The sequence below is a fragment of the Symphalangus syndactylus genome, chromosome 18, assembly GCF_028878055.3.
Source record: "Symphalangus syndactylus isolate Jambi chromosome 18, NHGRI_mSymSyn1-v2.1_pri, whole genome shotgun sequence".
NCBI lineage: Eukaryota > Metazoa > Chordata > Mammalia > Primates > Hylobatidae > Symphalangus > Symphalangus syndactylus.
In genome coordinates this window covers 79006025-79028447 of record NC_072440.2, presented here as the reverse complement: position 1 = coordinate 79028447, position 22423 = coordinate 79006025, and the positions used below count along the sequence as shown (strand labels likewise).

General features: G+C 40.5%; 1 protein-coding gene across 33 annotated transcripts in view; it reads left to right on the top strand.

Moving 5' to 3' along the window:
- LTBP1 (latent transforming growth factor beta binding protein 1) overlaps positions 1-22423 on the top strand; it is a 442730-nt gene that overhangs the window by 166207 nt on the left and 254100 nt on the right. For 22 of the 33 annotated variants that reach the window (XM_055252624.2, XM_055252615.2, XM_055252625.2 and 19 more), the window contains exon 1: positions 17714-18078. The exons of 2 other annotated variants lie outside the window; for them this stretch is intronic. In XM_055252624.2, coding sequence (XP_055108599.1) covers positions 17856-18078 — 223 coding nt within the window. In that variant the 5' untranslated portion in view covers positions 17714-17855. Of the gene's footprint in view, positions 1-17713; positions 18079-22423 lie in introns of those variants that run through there. 9 more of the 33 variants (XM_055252600.2, XM_063623686.1, XM_055252602.2 and 6 more) reach the window with 1 other exon arrangement.

The window sequence follows — 22423 nt, the reverse complement described above, 5'->3', positions numbered from 1 at the left end:
AGAAGCACGCACAGGGTCCCTATTAAATGACTTCTGACAGAAGAAAATGTAATTCCCACCTGCACTGGCACCACGGGAGACATCTCAGCCCTGAGTTCTGGTCTGCGCTGCCCTCTCTCAGTCTTTGCAACAGGCTGGGGCAGCTTGACTCCCAGCCATCAATCACGGGCTGGCTGAAATCTGGCACCTCCATTTGAAGATAGAACAGCTCCCCAGGTCTCCTGAGCTCTGGTCTGAGACAGATGTAGAGAGTCTGTTGTTCTCATAGTAGCAGCTTTGTGACCTGAACTCCTGAATCCCAGTTCTGGCCTGATCGCAGTCCATAGTTCCACACTAAGAGAAGTATGGATGCTTTGGACACACGAGGACTCTTCTTTTTACTTTTGTTAATACTATGGTTGAATGTCTTGCCTGTAGCATTAGCCTTCAGGCTTCAGTTCAGACTGACATCAAGAAGCATGGCAAGTTACGAAAACATCTCAGGGTTTGATGATAAATGGTTACGTCTCCCCTTGAAAAAGGAAGTTCATGTGTCTGGAGTGAAGATTCTTTGTGGTTGCAGTCTGATACCACAAAGAGGTTACCAGTAAGATTGTCTGGGTCTTCCTGGTTGTCCTGAGTGAGAGAGCAGAGTGGTTTGGCAGAGACTTAGAGGAGACATTCAAGATTTTTGCTTTGGCAAAACAAAGCTGAATGTTAGGAGATAGGCAATATTTAACATGGACAGGTCTGCTTATGCCAGCCACTGCAGGGAGGTGGGCAAGAACATTGCTTAAAGGCTCTGGATGCCTAGTGCCAGTTACAGAATGCTCATGGGAGGTGTCCCTGGCATAGTTGAGAGCACCCATTATGGGATGGATGCTGCAGAAGATGGGAAAATCCTTGGGGTGGCAACTGGATAAAGGCAGATATAGTAAGTATAGATGAGGGGAATTGGAGCAACATTTTTATGCATGGGATGAATTGCAATCTGGAGATCTTCAGAGGAGGAGCCATTTGAAAATGCTGTTGAGGAAGAGTCTGGTCCTGAGAACTGTTGTGGCCTTAATATGGATGTTGAAGTTTAGGATATGGATGGTATCACACTCATGTGAAGAGAGAACAGAAGCAGCAACCCGAGAAATCCAGGGTTTGGGCAGCTCTGCTCCTCTGAGACATCCTCGCTGATAGGTCCTGACAGATTGATTGGGAGCCTTATAGAGCAGAGCTTTGCAGATGGACCAAGTGGGTCCTTGGGAGAGAAGACTTCCAGAGAACACGTTCTGCAGCATTGAAAGCCCACCCTGCGTGGAGACTACCTTTAACTTGTGTGCAAAAAAAAAAAAAAAAAAAAAAAAAATTATCTGGGATTGGCTTACACCAACCTAGTGGGTACTAAAAGGCAGTGGAAGTTGGACCAGCCATAAATGACCTTACAAGAGCTGATGAAAACCAGCAAAAACTGCTTAAGCATTTAAGAGGAATATTAGGTGTGAAAACAAACTGTTTTAAAGAAGGAATAATGATAAAGCTTTGTGCTTTTTTCCTTGCAAAATCAGCGAGTTCCTTAAGCTACTTGTCCCATGCACAATTCTGTATGGGAATCGGGAACCTTGAGCCAGTTTCCCAGCTGTATGATCATGTGGATGTTAGTACTAAAGATGCCTGAAAGAAAGGCATCTACTTTTCAATGATTTCTGGCAAGTTTTTTGGTTTGAAAGCCTAGACAGTAAAACTACATTATAACCGTGTACAGACTGACACCTGAGAAGGCATTCTGGTGAATGTGGATGAACAGGGTTCTGCTGAGCTGGTATCCTTGGGAATCCAGATTTCATTCAAGGACAGGATATGATCTATTGCAAAGAAAAGTTCATGAGCAGTCTTGCCATGCACGTTATCCTGGGTTAGGGCGTGGAGGCGTGGATGGTATATCTGAGAGCTATTTGATAACATCCCAGTTCAGGGAAGCCGTACGAACATGATTATTCTCTTTGCCCCCGATTGGCCACACGAAGTTTAAGATAGCTGTGAAACAGTAGATATGGATTGGTTATAAACACTTCCAAGAAGCTTATCCAGCAATATGAAAACAGCAAAGAAGAAAAACCTTCTAGGGTGAAGGACCATGTAGTTTAAATTCCTCGATGAGCAGCTTTCACTTCCAGAGAAAGGTTTTAATTCCAACGGCCCAAGAGTTTATAAGAAACAAGCAAATTGAAGGACATTTCTAGGTGTTGAGACTGATTTTAAGAAATCAATACTGTATGGCTCTAGAATATTCTGGAGTCAGACTGATTTTTTTTTTCCCTAGGGAAAGGTAATACAAATAAATTTATTGTTTGCATGTGGGGAAACTGTAAAGCAAAGAAAAAGAAAAGAGATGGTGCTTCCTCAGCCTTAGGATGTCTTTGCCAGAAATTGAGGGTTTAGTTGATTTTACTTCTGGATTGGGAAATAATTTTGAGGAAATTAATCATTATTAGAACAGAAATGGTAGTTTTGATTCAAAATAAAATAGGCCCATGCGAAATACTGCTCGTGAGATGTTTCCCAGGGACTGCTTTGTCTTCTCATGAATTAGATTCCTTATAGAAGAGTCCCCTTAATGTTGAAAATGACTGCGTTGGAGTAAGTCCGTCCCCACTTTGACATAAGGATCCATAAATACCTTTCTTTTTTTTTTTTTTTTTTTGAGACGGAGTCTCGCACTGTTGCCCAGGCTGGAGTGCAGTGGTGCGATCTTAGCTCACTGCGAGCTCTGCCTCCTGGGTTCACGTCATTCTCCTGCCTCAGCTTCCCGAGTAGCTGGGACTACAGGCGGCTGCCACCACGCCTGGCTAATTTTTTTGTATTTTTAGTAGAGGCGGGGTTTCACCGTGTTAGACAGGATGGTCTTGATCTCCTGACCTCGTGATCCACCCACCTTGGCCTCCCAAAGTGCTGGGATTATAGGCGAGAGCACTGCGCCTGGCCCGTAAATACCTTTCTTATATTTTACATGTGACATTTCTTAAAAAGGGCTTTGTGTTATTTTCTGTGATTTTAGTTCTGCATTGTTTGTTTTTTAATATCTCCTGAATATTAACCCTACTCTGGCTGCCCTAATTTCTTTTCGTTCCCATACAAAGGAGGTAGAAGTTAATACATGACTGGAGAACAACATTCTTTCCTAAGAGGTAATTGCAGTATGGTTATATTAATTCTTCTGACAAGCAAACTTTAAATCAAGAAATACGTACGTGTATGTATGTATGATGGCTGTGTGTATATATACACACATATATTCAATCAAGTATTTATGTGTGTATTTTTTTAACTTTTAGGTTTAGGGGTACATGTGAAAGTTTGTTACATAGGTAAACATGCGTCACGGGGTTTTGTTTACAGGTTATTTCATCACCCAGGTATTAAGCCCAGTACAGTAGTTATCTTTTCTGTCCTTCTCCCTCCTTTTACCCTCCCCCTTCAAGTAGACCCCAGGGTCTGTTGTTCCCTTCTTTGTGTTCATAAGTTCTTATCATTTAGCTCCCACTTACAAGTCAAAACATGTGGTATTCGGTTTTCTGTTCCTGCATAGTTTGCTAAGGATAATAGCCACCAGCTCCATCTATGTTTCTGCAGAAGATGTGATCTCATTCTTTTTTATGGCTGCATAGTATTTCATGGCATATATGTACCATATTTTCTTTATCCAGTCTGTTATTGATGAGCATTTAGGATGATTCCATGTCTTTGCTATTGTGAATAGTGCTGCAATGAACATTCATTCACGTGCATGTGTCTTTAAGGTAGAATGATTTATATTCCTCTGGGTATATATCCAGTAATGGGATTGCTGGGTTGAATGGTAGTTCTGCTTTTAGCTCTTTGAGGAACTGGCAAACTGCTTTCCACGATGATTGAACTAATTTATACTCCCATCAGCAGTGTTGTATGTGTATTTTTTAAAGTAATTTTTTTTTGCAATTAAACATCATCTTTATTAAGCAAAGTACTATGCTATTAAACGACTACAAAACTAAATTAGTACATGGTTGACTACGCAGACTTACATGAAATTTCTTAATATTTAGCATGGTATGCAAGTCAGGAAAAATAATTCCCAAATGTCTCCCTGAGTAAATATAATTTTCATGGAGCTAACTTTGGTGATTATCATCGTTATTTCTCATTAGATCCACTTTCTGACCACTTAAATACATTTTCTTTTAGTTCTGTTGGAAAACTTGCTAGTTAGTCTGATTTTCTTCAGTGGAAATAAATTTTGTAAAGTCCTTTTTTTTTTTTAGTTTCTTACGTTATCCATTCAGGAAGATCCATTAAGAAAAATTCTTATAGCCCTAACTGCACTTCACAAGTTCGCTTTTCCAAGGTTCTAGCTTTTTTTTCTTACGGAATGAAAATATTTTAAATACGCAGTGTTTTGTGAAAAACATCATAATTATTTGAAAGTCCTTGTATCCTATAAACAGATTTAGAAAGCTTTGGCAAGAGAAAGAAAAGCATCCGGAGAGCAGGTGAGAGAGCGGTGGTCGTGCCTGTGTTGATGGCGTCTGGGCTTCTTGTGTGGGATTGAGTGCTCTTCCCTAACGAGGCCTGGAAGCACAGGCACCCGGCAGCTGGGCTACTTGTTTAACCAACACCCCTTAATGGCTACAGGTGCATCTCATGAGTGCAACTGCTTGACTCAGATCCAGCAGAAACCAAGAGCTCTTCCTCCCACACTTTCAGCTTACATTCCATGGAGGAGCTGACTGGAGCACGCATCTGCTTTACTTTAGAAGGTTACAGCGTAATCCTCCCCCAAACAAAATCTTTTGATTTATATTTTTTCCTTTATTCATCAGTCAAAAATACTGTACTGACCTTTTGTGATTCAGTTAGGTACATGCTTTCTGGTCCAAAGAGTTTTTTTTGTTGTTGTTTTGGTTTTGGTAACTGTAGAAATTTAATGAAAAGGAATATTTAAATACACTTTAGTTAGTCTTTATAGGAGAGAGAAGGTGGTGGATATAGTTTTGTTAAGAATGATTCTCTGACCGATTTGACTTTCTCCCCTAACATTTTATTCATCCTAGAATAAATAATAAACATGGTAGATTGTATAATATATGCATAGTTCTTTCTAGTTCTTCCCCCCACCCCGCCCCCCTCCACACACACATCTTGTCATGGCTTCCTGTGGGTATAGTGGATTTTGCTAGTCCCCTTGACTCTGGGCTTGGCCGTGTGATTTGCTTTGACCAACTGAGTGTGGGTGGAACGAGTCTATGGGTTCTGAGTGGGAGCTTCAAGAGGAATTGCGTGTTTCCTCTCTTCCTTCTTCTGCCATGAAAAAGGCAATGCATCTGGTCTGCTGACATGTCAACTCCCTTGAAATCTGTTGTTTTTCCTAGATTACTATTTCAGCAGGGCAGATTTACTTTTTAAAACATTGTGGACAAATCAATCATTAGTCTTAGAACAGATGATAACTATTGTAATCAGACAGGTTACTTTTTGGTAAAAGTGATATTATTATGGGTGACCTCACTTTCTGGCCACAGTGGACTGGAAAACATGTAGGCACTTGACTCAAGTAAAACCAATCTGAGGCTGGCCAGCTGCCTGTAAGGTGGCCTGGCAGAGGCACTTTCCCAAACAGGAATGATGTTGACGAAATTAGATTAATCAGAATCTCTCTTAAGGAATTTGTAAGTTAGAATTGAACAGTGAGTAACTGGAATGGAAGTATAATACCAAAAAGAAACAGAAGCAGCCAGAGAAGTAGTCAATCCTACCATGTTAATGTTAGGTACAAGAATGAAGTTCAACAGCATTTCTGTAGGAGGGTGGGGATGGGGCAGCATATAATGGGGTTGCTACAAGTGCTGTGGATTCTGAACATCTTTTCAGTTACTGAACTGTGTCTTCGCCTGCATGAGGTTTGGCTTATATGGCCAGCTGGTTCTGCATTCTGGGTTCTCTTGAGACGTCTGTCTCCTTCTTGCTGTACCCAACCACACTTGAACATCCTGTTGCTTGAGATAATGTGCACCCCCTTGTTGTTTTGTAGGCAAGAGACCTCAGCTCATACAAGTTCTGTTTCTGCTCTGCTCTCTAACAGCTGCACGTCCTGATTACACAAAGCACCAAAGCTTGACTTCTAGAGAGGGAAAACCCAGCTTCTCAACTTTTCCTCACTCCTTTTATAGCTCTTAGTCCTGTCCACATTCCCTTACCTCTAAGCAAGCTTGGCACATGGAAAGAGGAGTGGGTGGGTCAGTTCCATCAGTTCTCTGAGACCCCTGCAACACTTGGAGAATTGTTCTGCCTGGCCTGCGGGTTACTAGGACCTTGACGGTATTGCTGTATTCATGTCTAAGCTTCCATTGGAATTTTAAACAGAAACATTCTCAGGTCTGGGGAATTCTTGCCCACATGGAATGGAGAATGTCCACCTTCAGTCAGTGAGTGTGGATTGGGGAACCTTTTCAGTAAGATTCCTGGAATCCCATCATGCCTCTTGTTCATTCATCTTTTTTTTTTTTTGGTATGGGTTTTCTGGCAACTGCAATGCGGTATGTGTGTAAGTACATAGCAGGCATGCTCTGCCATGTCTTGAACATGGAAATCTAGCAAAATTAGATGCCTGTCTTTGAAGGGGTTTTTCAAAGACTATTAATGGAGAAAGTGATTCATGGTGTTTCTTGTCAGAGATCCCAGTTTCCAAACCACACCTTAATATACCTTAAGAACATATACTCTGAGCAAGAAAATACAAACAAATGTGCTGAAGGTATTGTAAATTGTATTCTTGTTATCAAAGATCAGGTAGTTAGGAAATTTGGACATAGGCTCCTTTGTCCCAGCAAAGACACGAGGTAAGTTCCACCCTCCTCCTCCTCATCTATTTAGCACTTTCTGCATACCAACCATGGTACTAAGCACTTTATATGTATTAATTAAATGTTACATTATAATACTTGTGTATTACTTGACAGCTACTTAAAATGTATTCCTTAAGTTAGGAACCAAAAATTGAGTTTAAAATTACATAAATCAATTTTATTCATTGAAAAAAGTGACACTTTAGCTCTTTGTGTAAGTTATCTTTAGGCAAGTGCAAAGTCAAGATTTGACTATATTTTAGATATTTTAAAATTGTATTATATATAAGACTTTTAACACAATAACATGTTTTAAAAATTTGTTATGTGACTGTAGAGCTGCTAACAAGAGTTGTTTAGCTTAGCAAAAATTACTCAAATGCGGCCGGGTACGGTGGCTCACGCCTGTAATCCCAGCACTGTAGGAGGCCAAGGCGGGCGGATCACTTGAGGTCAGGAGTTCGAGACCAGCCTGGCCAACATGGTGAAACCCCTGTCTCTACTAAAAATACAAAAATTAGCCGGGCATGGTGGTGCATGTCTGTAATCCCAGCTACTTGGGAGGCTGAGGCAGGAGAATCACTTGAACCCAGAAGGCAGAGGTTGCAGTGAGCCAAGATTGTGCCACTGCACTCCAGCCTGGGTGACAGAGCAAGACTCCGTCTCAAAAAAAAAAAAAAAAAAAAAAAAAAAAAATTCAAATGCAAAGTAAACCTTTCTAATCAGTGGGTTCCTACAGCTGGCTGATGTTCATTATGATACCTGTCAAACAAAGTCAAATGATCAGGTTGTATCTGGAAATTATGGTGGAACCAAGTCCGCAGTAGAATCTTGCTTTATTCTAGAGTCTTTAATAATAGTTATGATCTGAAAGCAAACATCCTAAGATGAAAATTTTCCTAGATTTAGAAGTGGTTATAGATTTTGCTCTACAGTATATCATGGTTTAAATGTCACTACTGGTTTGAGCTTTTCTAACAGTTGCTCCAGTTAAAACTGACCACGTATAAGGATTTTTTCTTTGATTTGCATAGAATTTTACAGCCTATAAATGATATCCATACAAATTATTTCACATGACCCCTGTCACAGTCTTGTGAAGTAGATAGGTTGGATGGCATTATTCTGAGTGTGTTTTTAGGCGCTGTGGATTTCAACATCCTAAAGGGTAGAACCTGTGGGTAGTTTTATTGTATTCTTTCCCTTAGAACTTCTTATTATCAGTTTATTTGTCTTCCAGATAAAGATCTTAAGACTTGTTCTGTAGGACTGTTGTGAGAATGAAGTGAGATGAAGTCTATATAAGATATCTCGCATACTGCAGAACACATAACATAGGTGCTCAATCTATGCTTGTTTCTCTCTCCCTCATCCTAATTTCCCAAGCATATAGCATTCACATTCCTAAGTGTCATATATTTTTCATAGTAATGCTCATTACAAGTGTAGGAGAGGCATTGGGGCATATTGAGGAAAGAAAGAACAAGGGCTTGCATTAAAATCCCAGCTTCACTGTTCCCTAACAGAACGACCGTGGTCAAGCTTCTGATGAACATCTCTGGTTTCCTTGCTGGCAAAATGGATATGATTGCAGCTTACATGATTGTCATGTGTATTTGCTCTCTGTAGCCTAGTAGGCACTCAGTTCTTGTTTCTCGAGTCTGCCATTCATGTATACGGTGCTTTTGTGCATTTAGTAAGGTCCATAATTTCTGTTGTTCTCAGAATCTGGGCAAAAAAAAAAAGCAGAAGGGAAGAAGAATGTGTTGTGTGTGTGTGTGTTTATGTTAGTTATCAGTTGTTGCATAAAAATTACTCCAAACTGGCCGGGCATGGTGGCTCATGCTTGTAATCCCAGGACTTTGGGAGGCCAAGGCGGGTGGATCATGAGGTCAGGACTTCGAGACCAGCCTGGCCAGTATGGTGAAACCCCATCTCTACTAAAAATACAGAAATTAGCTGGGCATGGTGGTGGGCGCCTGTAGTCCCAGCTGCTCGGGAGGCTGAGGCAGAAGAATCAGTTGAACCCAGGAGGTGGAGGTTGCAGTGAGCCAAGATGGTGCCACTGCACTCCAGCCTGGGCAACAGAGCAAGACTCCATCTCAAAAAAAAAAAAAATCACTCCAAACTGTAGTGGTTTGAAGCCACAAACATTACCTTAGAGTTTCTGTGGTTCAGGAATTTAGAGGGACCTCAGTTGGTTGGTTCTGGCTCAGTTTCCTTCATGAAATTGCAACCAGGATATCAGTAAGAGCTGCAGTTATCTGAAGGCTTGACTGGGCCTAGAATATACTTTCAAGGTGGTTCACTCATGTGACTGTTGGCAGGAGACTTCAGTTCTTTGCCCCATGAATGAGTGTCTCCTTAGACTGCTTGAGTATTCCCATAGCATGGGAGTTGGCTTCCCCGAGAATGAGTGATCCAACAGAGACAGACCACGACAGAAGCCACAGTGTCTTTTATGATGTAGTCTCTGAAGTTGCAAAGCGTCATTCCATTTTGATTCTGTTATTTATTTATTTTTTAGAAACAGGGTCTTGCTATGTTGCCAGGGTTAGTCTCGATCTCCTGAACTCAAGCAATCCTCCCGCCTCAGCCTCCCAAAGTGCGGGGATTACAGGCATTAGCCACCATATCTGGTTTGTTCTTAGACAAGATTCACAAAAACCAGCCCATGTCCAAGGGGAGATTAGACTTTTAGATTTCACCTCTTAAAGATAGAAGTATCAGGGAATTTGTGGACATATTTTAAAACCATCACAGTGTTCAGCAGAAGAGGCACTCTTTTGATGAGAGTCAAAGGAAATGAGGAAGCTGAAAATGGGCAACCTAAAAAGAATTAGCTGACAGCTGGAAAACTTACAGTGTACAACTATACATCAGTAATTTTTTTATTGGCAACTAATTGTTTTTCAATTTTATTTATCACATATTATTGGAGCATAGCTAGCTATATATCATGATTTTGAGAAAAGGATATTGAGGCTGAAATCCTTCCTGATGATGAGATCTATTGAGTTTGGCAGTAGTCCTGTAGGGGGAATAGTTGGGGCCATTGGATGCAGTCATTTAAAAACTGAGCCAGAGAGAAGTTCGTATTGGAAAAAAAAAATGAAGTAAATGACAGAATCATTATTCTGCAAGCTTGGATTCCCTGAGACTCTAATTCTAAATTAATTTAGAGATTTTAAAATGCCAATTTTCTACATAACTAAGTGCTTCAACAGATTTTTGTCTCCATTGAATCCATCAAACTTGAGAGCTGTTTTGGCCATTGCAAAAATGTTCATATCTTTGACTTCCTTGATGCTTCTTAAAATATAATGCATTCAAGTTATAATTTTATTTTTGTTTGCTCTGGATTTTTATTGCTTGTGTGAAAGAATTGGGATCCCTGAGAGGCACATCAAGATATCTCCTTCTGGCCTGGCAGCTCCAGTGACTCAGAATGTGTGTTCAGAGCCCAGGAGGTTTTGGTTTTCTTCTCTGCCTTGTCTTTTGACTCTTTTTTTTTTCTTTTAAGCAGAATTTAAATTTCCCGACGTGTAATAAGTCATTTCCTTCACTATGTCTGCCTCGGTGTCGGAAGAAAATTCCCAAGCCCTCTTTATGAAGGTGGTAGAAGCCTGAGGCATTCAGCTCCTTTAAAGTTTTGTGACTTCCAGCTATTAGCTGTTTGAGTAAAAGTCATCTCTCTGCCCTTCCCATTGTCTGCCCTTCCTGTTGCTTTCCCTTCCCATTGTACGTCTTCCCGTGGATTCTCAGCCTCAGTTCATACCAGGCCTCTTCATTTCCAACCCCTGTATTCCATTCCCATGACATTCCCCTCTTACCACATTCTCTCTTCCAGTCCTAAAAAGAGAATCACCAGGTGGGACATTTGTTATAGATAGAAAAGGAGGATAAGAATATAGACTATTTTCTTTGGCCTGACTGAGGCCAAAGGAAGGTGGGAAAAGTGGAGAAATGTCCATAGAAGTGTCTGCAAACAGTCAAGAGACAATGGAGGGTTGAAACATTTGGTTGTGCCTAGGTCAGTGAAAATCACGGAGGGAAGGAGTATTTTAGTTGAGTCAAAAGGGTGGAATGTGAGGAAGAAGAGGAAAAGGTTTTTAGGGAAAGGAAACTGCATGAGTGAGGTGTCTGAGTGGGGACCTGTGGACAGCGTGGCTTGGCTCAGGCCCTGGCTTTACATGGAGATGTGGTGGGAGGCAAGGCTAGGTTGGACCTAGGTAGGAAAGGGTCTTACTTTCCTTTAAGGGAGTTTGATTTTGTCGGAAATATTTGTCATAACAATGATATAGGATCCTAATTTTCAAAGTGTGTGGTAGAGATAATTTGGGACCCTTGAGAGGAATGGCCCCCTGTTTAGCTTATGAGTAAGCCATCAGATGTGTTCCTTGGTAAACAAATAGCTCAGTAGATATCTGTCATTTAGTCAAACTTGCTTCTCCACATACAGATAGGTGTTATTTATAGAAATGGTCAAATGCCTGCATTTACTTGCTCTTTGAAAAACAACAAATGTGGGGATAAATAAAACCTAACTGTGTTCCAAAATTAAGGGACAGAAAATTTGAGTCATGTGAAGCATATGTAACCCACTGTGGTTATAAAGAGCATATGCAAATTAGGCAGATTGCATGCGTAGTAGAGATGGAAGACAGGCAAGTGTGTTGATTGCTCGGCTCCTTATTCTGTTTACAGAGAGCAGTGAAGTCAGTCTTCTTGTCAGTTGCACATCTGCACATCCAGGTCCTCCAGCCACATGGCCATGGGGTGGAATTTAAAGCTGTGCTGCTGCGAAGACTGGCATAGAATCTTTGAGGGAGGTAGCTATTTTTCATTTCTGAAAAAATGTATCTTTTAAATGGCTTTCCCCCTTGGGAGACAGACTCTTAGAGTAACATCTTGAACTGTGATGGCTTTCACTCTCTCCAGTTCCCAAAAACCCAGGGCAAACTCATTGAACCCTCACCAAGTATGGCTCCCATGATTGTCAGGATTCTAGATTGTGGCTGTGGATTACATTCTCAATTCAGAATTAGGAGATTGGGTACATTGAGCTCTCGCTCCCCCTTTCTTTTTTATTCCTTTTTATGAACGGATTCAAGACCTTTCTTCTTGGAGGATGTGTTTCTTCAACTCTCAGTCACAGCATTTCAAATACTACTATCCCTTCTGGATGGGGCAATGCCGGTAGGTTCTCTGAATCTTCAGAATTAGGAGCAGAGAAGGGATTTCCAGATGTGTTCTAGATGAGGGATTTCCAGATGTGTTCTAGACAGGTGAGTTTTAAAAGTCATTTTGAAAGAGACACCTGGAACAGCCTGGAACAGAGACACCTGGAAAGAGACACCTGGAACAGCTGGTATGGTTCTGGAGCCAATGATTGGAAAAAGAAAATACAGTTGGTAATAAAAGTGGAGAATGAGCAAAACAAATCCATGGCTTTTTGACATGTTCATGGTCTGTCCTTTTTTGTAAAATATTTTTCTTTAACATTATAGATCCTGAAGGAGTTCAACTGTCCAGGCATACTTCTTCAGTTTAGGGATGTGGAACACCCAGAAAAGTTCAGGACAGGCTCCAGACTGCAGTCCGGGGCAGAGGCGACAGCACTTGCTGTCAGCATTCCAGTAACCAGAGGCAGCAACAGGGCACACACCTCAGTTCTAGTGGACCCAGAACCGCACCAGGCTGTCCCACGGTGTCTCTTTCAAAAATTAAATATCTTACACAGATTTTATCTATAAAGTTAGAAGTTTCCATCATGTGTCAAGATGATTCTTGCATAATATGTTGTGAAATTTTAGTAGCAAATAATTTTCTGTTTTTCTTTTCAAAAATACTTGAGAAATTGCTATTTCCTGTTGCATATTCAGTTATTCTCTTTAACATATTTAATTAAAAATGGTTTTACTTTTTAAAAATATTATTGGCCATTTTTTTGGGTAAATTTTTAGGGGAAAAATGTCTTTTGTAAAGATGGCAAGGTTTCCAACCCGTAATGACTTACACTTTTTCTTGATCTGAGACTTAGATTTCTGTCACTGGTGTAGCAATTGTTTCTCTCTCTGCCTCTTTCTTTAGTTACTCCTGCCTCAGTAACTCAAGAGATAGAGCTGAAAGGTTACTCGATTCTTACCTGTGGAACTGCCCACATTAGTACTAGTGATCTCATCTGAGTTTCCTTCTTGGAGGGTTTTCCAGGACTGGGGCTGCCTGGTGAAGTAATAGATTTGATATTAATTTTTATTTACATAGCACCTTTCTTGAGGAACAGAGCAGTCTATGGACATTATTTTAATAGTCCAGGAGGAGTTAAGCAAGCCTGGAGAGCTGAACAATAAAGTCCTGTTATTCTAAGCATTATTTAATATTTTTATGATTTGTCCTTCAAAGAATTGTCGGCCTTCGGGTAAGTGATGGACTGCAAGTGGGAGAATGAGCTGTTAGCTCAGTCTGTCTCACACCCTAAAGAGTGTACACGTGACTTGTGTGTTGAATAAGCCTGTAAGTCTCTTTAAATTGGGTGGTGGCTTTAAACCACAGAGAGGTTGCTTCTTCCCAGAGGATATTGCCTGTGCTGGTTGGTCCCCATTGTTTAAGTCGGATGCATGCTAATGTGCTGTCGCCTCATTCTGGACGAATGCTGAGGAGACTGTATTTGTTCATGACATCTGATGTGAGTCTTGAACTTGTTATATTTATTTCTTTGGCTGTCTTTGCTTTTGGTCACATCCTAGTCTAATGACGGAACAAGGCAACTGTGCCCTTTTCTAGACTGATGTCTGTTTGTCAAGCACAATTTTCACATTTTTATATTTTTCTCTATTGTTAACAACCCCGAAGCAGAAATGAAAGCTTTTTATCATGGGAGGAGGGGTATCGGCTTCACCTCCATCCCATTCACCATTCACTCTGAATATCTGTGGTTTGTTTTAAACCGAGTGCCAGTGCCTCTTCTTGGAGGTATAAATTTGCACAGGGTCTGGCAGACGCTGCAGACAGGATGTTGACTCTTGAGTGTCTTGACTGACTAGGAGGCCCAATGGAGGTGCTGCATGGCTCCAGGCAATCTGTGCCTCTAGCCAAGGCCTCTAAAACCCAAAGTTTTAAAGTGCTTGCTTAAGATTTTGGGGGCTGATTCACCTAAAGGGATCTAAAAATTGAATTTTTTTTTCCTCCAAATGACCAAGCACAGAAGCTGTGCCAGTGGTTTTCCTGTTAACTCCTGATTCGCCTAACTTTTGCTTCTCAGACTTATAACTCCTAATCACCTGGTAGGTGCCGCTCGGGATGGTCTTCTGCCTCTGGTTAGTCCTGAGCTTGTTTTCTCACTGGTGCAGCAGGACCTTAGACCAAAATGACCTCCAGCATCCTGTGAGTCTTGGATCTCTGTGGGATCCAACAGTCACCCTTGCCCCATGCTTTGGGTTACTTTGTCTATTCTACAATTATTGGGTACCTACTCTCTGCAAGGCATCAGGAGTCCTTGAGTATTACCTTATTCAAGGCACGCAAAGAAGATACCTCTGATAGACCAAATGGCTTTTGCAGGAGAGCTTGTGTCCACTGTTAGTGAATTCCTACTAAATTCTTGAAAGGTGAGTGGTGTCGCCTTTAGCGTGTCACATATGAGGAATTTGAAGCTCAGAGCATGGATCTGTGTTTGGTGAACTTTAAAACTTAAGTTTTTTGCGCTATACGCTAAATATGTGGGAATGATTTTCAAGGAGTAGAGATGGGAGAACATATTTTCTAATCCATCCAGCATTTATGGAGATCCTGTTAGGGCTCTGGATAATAATCTAGTGTCAAAAGCAGTAGTGCATTTTCACTACCAATTTTGAGAAGATTGGCATGAAAATCTAAAGCTAATCATAATGAAGAAGTAAGTGCTTCATGGAGATGGGAGGACCCGCTTAGAATACAAGTGTCTGTTTTAGAATTAGATTACTTTATAGCAGAATGCTTGTAAAACACAAGCATTTTTATTTTTATGTGAAATAAAATATAGCTTCTGCTTCCAAGAAGATGTGAACATTGTAAAAATCAGAATTAAGTCATATGAAACTGTCTCTGCCTTTTGAAAATCCAGATGATTCCAAGCCAAAAAAATTTTTTTTTTGGCAAAGAAATATAAGAAGTTTTTAATAACAATAGGCCCGGAGAATCTCCAGTGCTTATAAAGTGACTACTGTAGCTGGGAGGTGAAATGGGAATAATGATTAAGTGCTTGCTTTCTTTGGATGTCTCAGTTTGCCTAAGTGAGCATAATTTAGGTGACTGTGTGAGCATCTGTGTGGCAGCTGCTGGTGCTACAAGTTAATGCCAGAGAAGACAAAATAGTTGGCACACAGATTCTAATTTCATGATTGTACCAGGAGCCAGAAAAAATAGGAGTTTATATTCTTTTGAAGTGGGAAAATGTTGTCTCTTTTTTTCTGGGGTTTCACACACTTGAACACAAAAAGTATCCTCAAGACATTTGTAAGCATTGTCTGACAACTTGGATTATAAGCTGATTTGTTTGTGCTACTGTAAAAAAAACAAATCAAACTAGGTGAATTTTATCTGCTGGTGAAATCAGGATTCCACTGTTTTTTTTTTTTAATTTCTAAGGTAGACTCCCAGATAACTTTAAAATGTCCTGTAAGCATTTAAAGGAGGGGTTGCTGAAGTGTTTAAGTAAAGTTTGATTGGAACAGAGCCATGCCCACTCATTTACATATTGTTTTTGACAGTCTGCTTTCCAGCTAAGTGGGTCCACAGGGTTGAATAGGAATAGAGTCCTTTTTGCCTACAATCCTAATACAGTTACAATTTGGCCCTTTGTAGAAAAAGTTTGCTAGCCCTCTATTTAAAGTATTGACTGATAGTAGCATCCTATTGGATGTCATTTTGCAAGGTGCCAGAAGGCCTGCTTGACCATTAGGACATCTGCCATCTCAGACAACATGTCTTGATCCTCCAGGGTTAGAACCACCGGTGAAGGCGAAACTGTCTTGGAAACCCATTTGAAAAGAATGGAGGGCTTTCTCCTCCAGAGGAGTCATTTTTCTTCTTCTAAGTGAGATGGCCAACCCAGCTGATGGGTTCAAGTCTTTCTAATTTTAGCTTTCTTTGATTAAGTGGCATTTATCTCAAAGATAACTTATTTGAAGGGCTGTCATGTGGAAGAGGCATTAGATTGTGAGGCCATGGGGAACCAAATTAGGATTAATGTGTGCGAGTTACTGTGAGGCCAGATTTCAGCTCAATAAAAAATAGTACTTGCTGGGAACTGCCATAACTATCATGTGCTTTTGTGGGTAATGAGCTGCCCGTCACTAGAGATTTTCAAGTAAAGGTTACACGACCACTTGATACGTGGAATGCAAACAGTGGATGATAGATGGTTGTGTTAGAAAACCTCTGGGGCCCCATTCCAACCCTGAAATTGGAATGGCTTCTTTGGTTAAAGTTCTTTGTTTCCAAGCTCAGCTTATGACCACAATTTTAATCTGTTGGGGGTCTTATAGAGGCATCTTGGGATGATTTTCTGAAAATATAATATTAGCCAAACCAAAGCAATATAAAGAGAGACAAGCTTTTCTGGTGGGCAAAGATGGTATAAAAAAGGCTGGCCCAGAGCCTCTCTCCCCTTTGGCCACTCCACTCATGGAGTGGCGTCAGAAAGGCACTGCTTCTTGACGGCCTTAAAGCCTCACAGATGACTGGCTCTCTTCAGCTACTGCTACCATCTTTGCTTTCTGCCTAGTCTGGAAAGAGGAAGGACCTGGCTGGGGGCCTATCGCAGATGTAGCAATCAAAACAGTGTGTGTCTTGGAATTTGCCAGAGACTTCAGGTTGGGATCTGGCAGTGAAGGGCAGGTCTGGGTGAGGCAGAACTGCACAGAGACAGTGCAGTTCTGCCATCATAGCACAAAAGCAGCCATAGACAGTACAGAAATGAATGAGGGTGGCTGTGTTCCGGTAAAACTTTATTTACAAAAGCAGGCAGCGAGCTGGATTGGGTCCCTAAACTGTAGCTTGCTGACCTGTGATAGAGACGTTGAAAGTTAGTGTGTAGAAAATACCAGTTTCAGTTCTCTCAAGTTTTGGGAAAAAGTGAAATGGCATGTCCAGAGTCACACCGTGTTTGAGCTGGGATTGTAAACCAGGATATACTTTTAGTCTAGGGCTTATTTTGTGATACCACATAGCCTCGGCTGTGTGGTCAGGTGATAGCATTTGGTTTTTAAGAGAAGGCCACACGAATGAAAGAAAGCTCCATCCCCAGTGGCTGTTCCAGGTGGTCTATGAATAAAGACAGTGAGAGCCCAAGGATGTTATTTTTAGGAAGGCAACCCTTTATCCCTGTGACCTGGCTTACCCCTTTAAAGATGGGCCCTTTTCACAGGAAAACAAAATATATGTTGCCTAAATTCTTATGGAGAAATAGTGCCCTGGAGTTGTGAAAAAGAAATGGGCTCCCGCAGCTGCGTCACAGCATTTGATCACTTCAGCCGAGAGTGCCAGGAGATTTGAGACAGATGTTTTCAGACATGCCGCATGCCTAAAACATTTCCAGGGGTCGGGCTGCAAATAGTGACTTAATAAGTGGAGAAACGGAAAGTATGCAAGTTGAGGACACAAGAGTTTATTCACCGCTAGGTGCATGGCCAACCCCTTTGCATTACATCTGCCTGTCAGGGTTGGCTCTTTAATCTGTCGTGCCCTTGGTATTGCTCTTTGTCTGCCCGTGAATAAAGTGCAGCATTGTGGTTAGTAATCCCACTCCAGTGACTCGACTTCAAATGTGGTTTTGGAGTGCATCCCAGAGTTCTGTTTGCTAAGCTTCCTACTCCTGTTTCAGAGACACCACTGAATACAGAGCAGCGAGCACTGAAGGCTTCCCTCTTTCCTTAAACCTGTCGGGTTGTGGGCTCTCTCTTTTCCCCTCTTGCTCCTTTCTTTTCTTTTTTCCTGTTTTTTTAAACCTTCCAAGGCAAGTTCATGGATACTAAGCTGATGTGTTTGTTGTTCTTTTTCTCCCTGCCTCCGCTCCTAGTGAGTAACCACACTGGTCGCATCAAGGTGGTCTTTACTCCGAGCATCTGTAAAGTGACCTGCACCAAGGGCAGCTGTCAGAACAGCTGTGAGAAGGGGAACACCACCACTCTCATTAGTGAGAATGGTCATGCTGCCGACACCCTGACGGCCACGAACTTCCGAGTGGGTGAGTTCCTCCACGGTCCCTAACTGTCCTTACTGAGTCGAGTTTTATGAGATTGTAGCATTTAGACACCCCCTCCATTCACACTGCTCCCTGCTTCAATGGGTGTCTGTCTATGAGTACGAATATGTTTCTTTCATGGGATCTTTTAAATTACTTTTGGAATAATTTTTAACCTGATTTTTGGTTTCTTAGGGGAATGGCAACTAGAATAATTTCCCTTATTGCTTAGCATTTACATAGCCGTGTGAAATGGGAATATATACAGTAGAAGAGAAGAGAGTAGGTTTTAGATTTAGATCCTAAGGCATGACTTGTGCTGATAAGCTTCAAATTTTATCAGCCCAGTGATAAGTGGAATTTGTCTTAGATTTGACTCGTAATAAATTTTGGAAGGTGGTGATGAAATTTGAAGTTTTTACTTCAAAAATAGCCAAGCTCTAAAACAAAACTCCGAGAATTGTCAAAAACCTATACTTGGTTGTAGAAAAGGATACAGAATTTCATCTTTTGCCACGTTTCTGCTCCGTCTCACAAGACTGAATATAAATTGATATATAACATGGATTTGGGGAAGACAGACTGGTAGATTACTCTCAGTACTCCTTTAAGTTAATTTAAATATGAACTAGTACTTGCTGTCTGCAAGAAAGCCTTGTTGGTTCGTTTTGAATTTTTGTTTTTTACTTTTTTGCAAATGGAGAAAGGATTGCGGTCCACGGAATGCTGTCATGTTGCCATGTTGTCATGCAATACGGTATTTTTGTCGCAGAAAAATGTCTTTTATTATTTTTTGACCAATTATGGTTTGCCATGTGTACTCAAATAATCGCAGACACCCACGTTACTTTCTGAGTTACTCACAAGAATAACCCAAATGTCAGACAGATAATAACACTGGCTAGATCTGGTCTTTTTATGGAATATTGCTGTTTAGTCTTGGAAATGTGTGTCTGGGGGGGTGGTAGGAGAAGGGGTGTCTATGTCAAACTGATTTACATCAAGACAAAATAAAGGGACAGCTTGAAGTTCTTATTAGCTCTTTGATTATTCTGCTGTTTTATTGTGACTCCCAATCCTTAGGAGGTCAAAGCATATTTTTGATCGTCTGTGCTTGGAAAAAATATGTGCCCATAGATACGATTTAAAAGGGCATTGTGAGTTTCCTGGCTATGATAGGGGTACTCTGGGCATAGTTTTTAAAAGAATTTAGCTGTTAGGTGCCAAATGGCACATTATGCTTTGCAGGGCAGGGAGCCAAGTCTAATGGGAAGTGAACTGATGATCAGGAAACTGGATTCTGGTCCCGGTCCTGCCACTAACTAGCTAATCCATAGGGCATGCCAGTTAATATTTCTGGGCCTCAGTTTTTCTCATTCATAAAATAAATGGGATTGTATTTAATGACCTCTAAAATTTAGTCCATCTCTAAGATCGTGTGACTTTTTATCAGCAATAAGTAATACTATTTTCTGGCTTTTAAAAATTTTTCTTTGGAGAGCTGCAGACGAGGAGGGGAAAAGAAAAGGCAATTCCAGTAGACTATCATGAGTCTGATGGCTTTTCCCCACTTTATCTTTCTTGGTTGCCTTCCTTACTCACTGCTCCTTTCCCTCCTTGTGTTTATTGTAAATCTTTACAGTAGCAATGACAAAATAATCAAATGGGTGGTAATTTTTTGGCTTCCAGTGTATTCATTTTGAAACTAAATATTTTGAAGGCTTTGAGAAACAGAGGAAGTCTACTTGTTGAAACACACCACACACTTTCCTTTCTGGCACTGAACCAGATGTTTAGGAACAGAATATACATAGCCTATTCAAAATGCAAAATAAAGCAAAATTATTTACAAAAGCATTTCAAAAGCAGAACTCCACTCTCCATGTAGGATTGGCAGAGCAGTTTAATTTTTTAAAAAGTAGAGGATGGGATGAGAGGGACCCATAGTAATAAATAGTTTCACATTGGAAATTGTGGGAAACATTTCATTTATACTCTGAGCTATTTCCCTCTCCTGTTTATGTTTTATTTCAAATATTGGATAGTTTGAGGGACAATTTTTATGATATTTCTTTCTTTAAGAATGGTAATTTTGTGGAACTTATAGACTGTGATCCTTTGAAAATACAGAAAAATTTAAAAATGTTTATGCATATATCTTTTTGGGACTTTACTGGTTTAGTATAATTTTATTATTTGCAAAAAGTGGTTTTCTGATTTTTTTTCTTCTCTCTTTGTACTTGTTTATAGAATACTAAATCTTTTGACGAAAAAGACGTTATTTGGAAAATAGTTTAAAGTTTGGGGAAAATTCAAAATTTACAGTCACTTGTCAGCTACTCCCTTTGATCTCTAATATTTGTCGGTACTTAAAGGTGAGGGCTGGCAAACTCTTTTTGTAAAGGGCCAGATAGTATAAAATATGTTTTAGACTTTGTGGGCCATACAGTTTCTGTTACAGCTACTCAACTCTGCCATCGTAGTGTGAAAGCAGCCAGAGACAATATGAACAAGAATAGGTGTGGCCGTGTTACAAAAACATTTGTTGGGCTGAATTTGGCTTGAGTGCCATACTCTAAGGAATGAACATAATCCAGGGAAAATTATGTGGACTTCATAATTAGTTTTGATAATCAGAATAACAGAAATAATTTCCAACATTTGCATGGTGATTTACAGTTTTTTGTTTGTTTGTTTGTTTGTTTTTGAGGATGTGGAACAGACATGATCATCACCATTTTTTCAATACGGAAACTTAGGTTCAGAGTGTTAATTAAGTGAGCACGCTTTAGTTTCTTGGCAAGTCAATTAGCTTATGCCTAGAACCTAGATATCCTTATGCTATCTGTTTTCTTACCTACCTGGAGTCTGACCATGATGTATAGGAGGGACAAGGTGAAGGACCTCATGGAGTTGTGTCTTATGGGAGGGCTGGCTGGGATAACAGAGAGAGAGAGAGAAAGCAACTGAGAGTCCAGCATACCGGGGCTGAATCCTGGGGTAACATTGGCTCTATGTGCTCTTTGGGCCCAGCTCACCTCCTCCATACAGTGCAGGTCCTAATAGATATGTGGAGGTTGTTCTTTTACAGGCTTGTGGGATAATTCCTTCCTTCCTTCATGCCGCTTCTGTGTTGGTCTTCTGGTCTTTGATGAGGATGAGTCTGGGCTTTCCAGGTGTGAAAGGCAGCAGATATTTTCGCATGACTATTGATCATGCAGTCTCTGTTCTTGAATATTCAGTGGGAGAAATAATAAGTATAACTTTCGCTTAATGCGACTCTAAAAGTGAGGCCCAAATGAATGTGGTATCCAAAGGAAGCACTCTGAGATTCTAGAAAAGCCCATTTTTATGGATAGTGATTTTGTTATGGTTTAACAGAATAGTTACTTTAAATGGTATTTCCTATGAAGCAGGTTTGTAATGATAATTACTTTTTTTTTTTTTTTTTTTTTTTGAGCTCTGCCTTGCTGTTTGCCCCACCCCTGCCTTTTTAAAAAATGGAAACATATCCCTCGTTGGGTGGGCCAGCAGGTTCACCACTGTTGTTTTAAAGGATTCTTAACATTTTATAGGGCTAAAATACAGATGACCTTCTGGGATTTTTAAATTGTTTATAAAGCCTTAAGTTCCTCTGACAAGAAGAACATATAAATTCATGTCACAACTAGAATATTTCAAATGCAGTAATAGTGTCACTTGGTATAACTTATTTGTGGAGACATTGAAAAGCAGTCATGATAGTCAAAATAACACATTTGGTTTATGTGATTCTAAAGACTCATGTTCTATTAGCACCAATTGAATAATCATAAAAAACATTTGACCATTTAAAAAGTATGTTCTCATACGTTATTTCATTTGATGCCTACTGCCTCTTAGGCACATGGTAGTATCCATAGTTTGCAAATATGAGCACTGTTGCTTTACTGGCTTGATTAAAGGTTATTTCAGCCAGGTTTTCTTATCCTAGAGTCACAATACCTCTGGCTCTCCCATGTTGCCTCCTATGACCATATATTAAGTGACTATGTATAAAACATGGTAGTAGATTTTCTAAGATAAGCAAATCATAAAGCTGCCTTCTAAGAGCTTATACTTTGAGGAGGAGATGAAGGGTATATGTAAATAACCCTAAATTAAGGTAGAGAGCTGCTAGCAGGCACCCAGAGAAGGGAAATATCACTTCTAGCTGAGGGAGGATGCTTAGAGAGAAAAGAGATGGCATGCAGCTTTTATGTTTAGTTCACCTTGCTGTCCCTGTCTAGCAAGCGTGTTGTCTCATGTTGAGGGGCTGAGTAGATAAAGGCAGATGGCCTGATTGTGGACTGAAGGGAGACGTGGAACT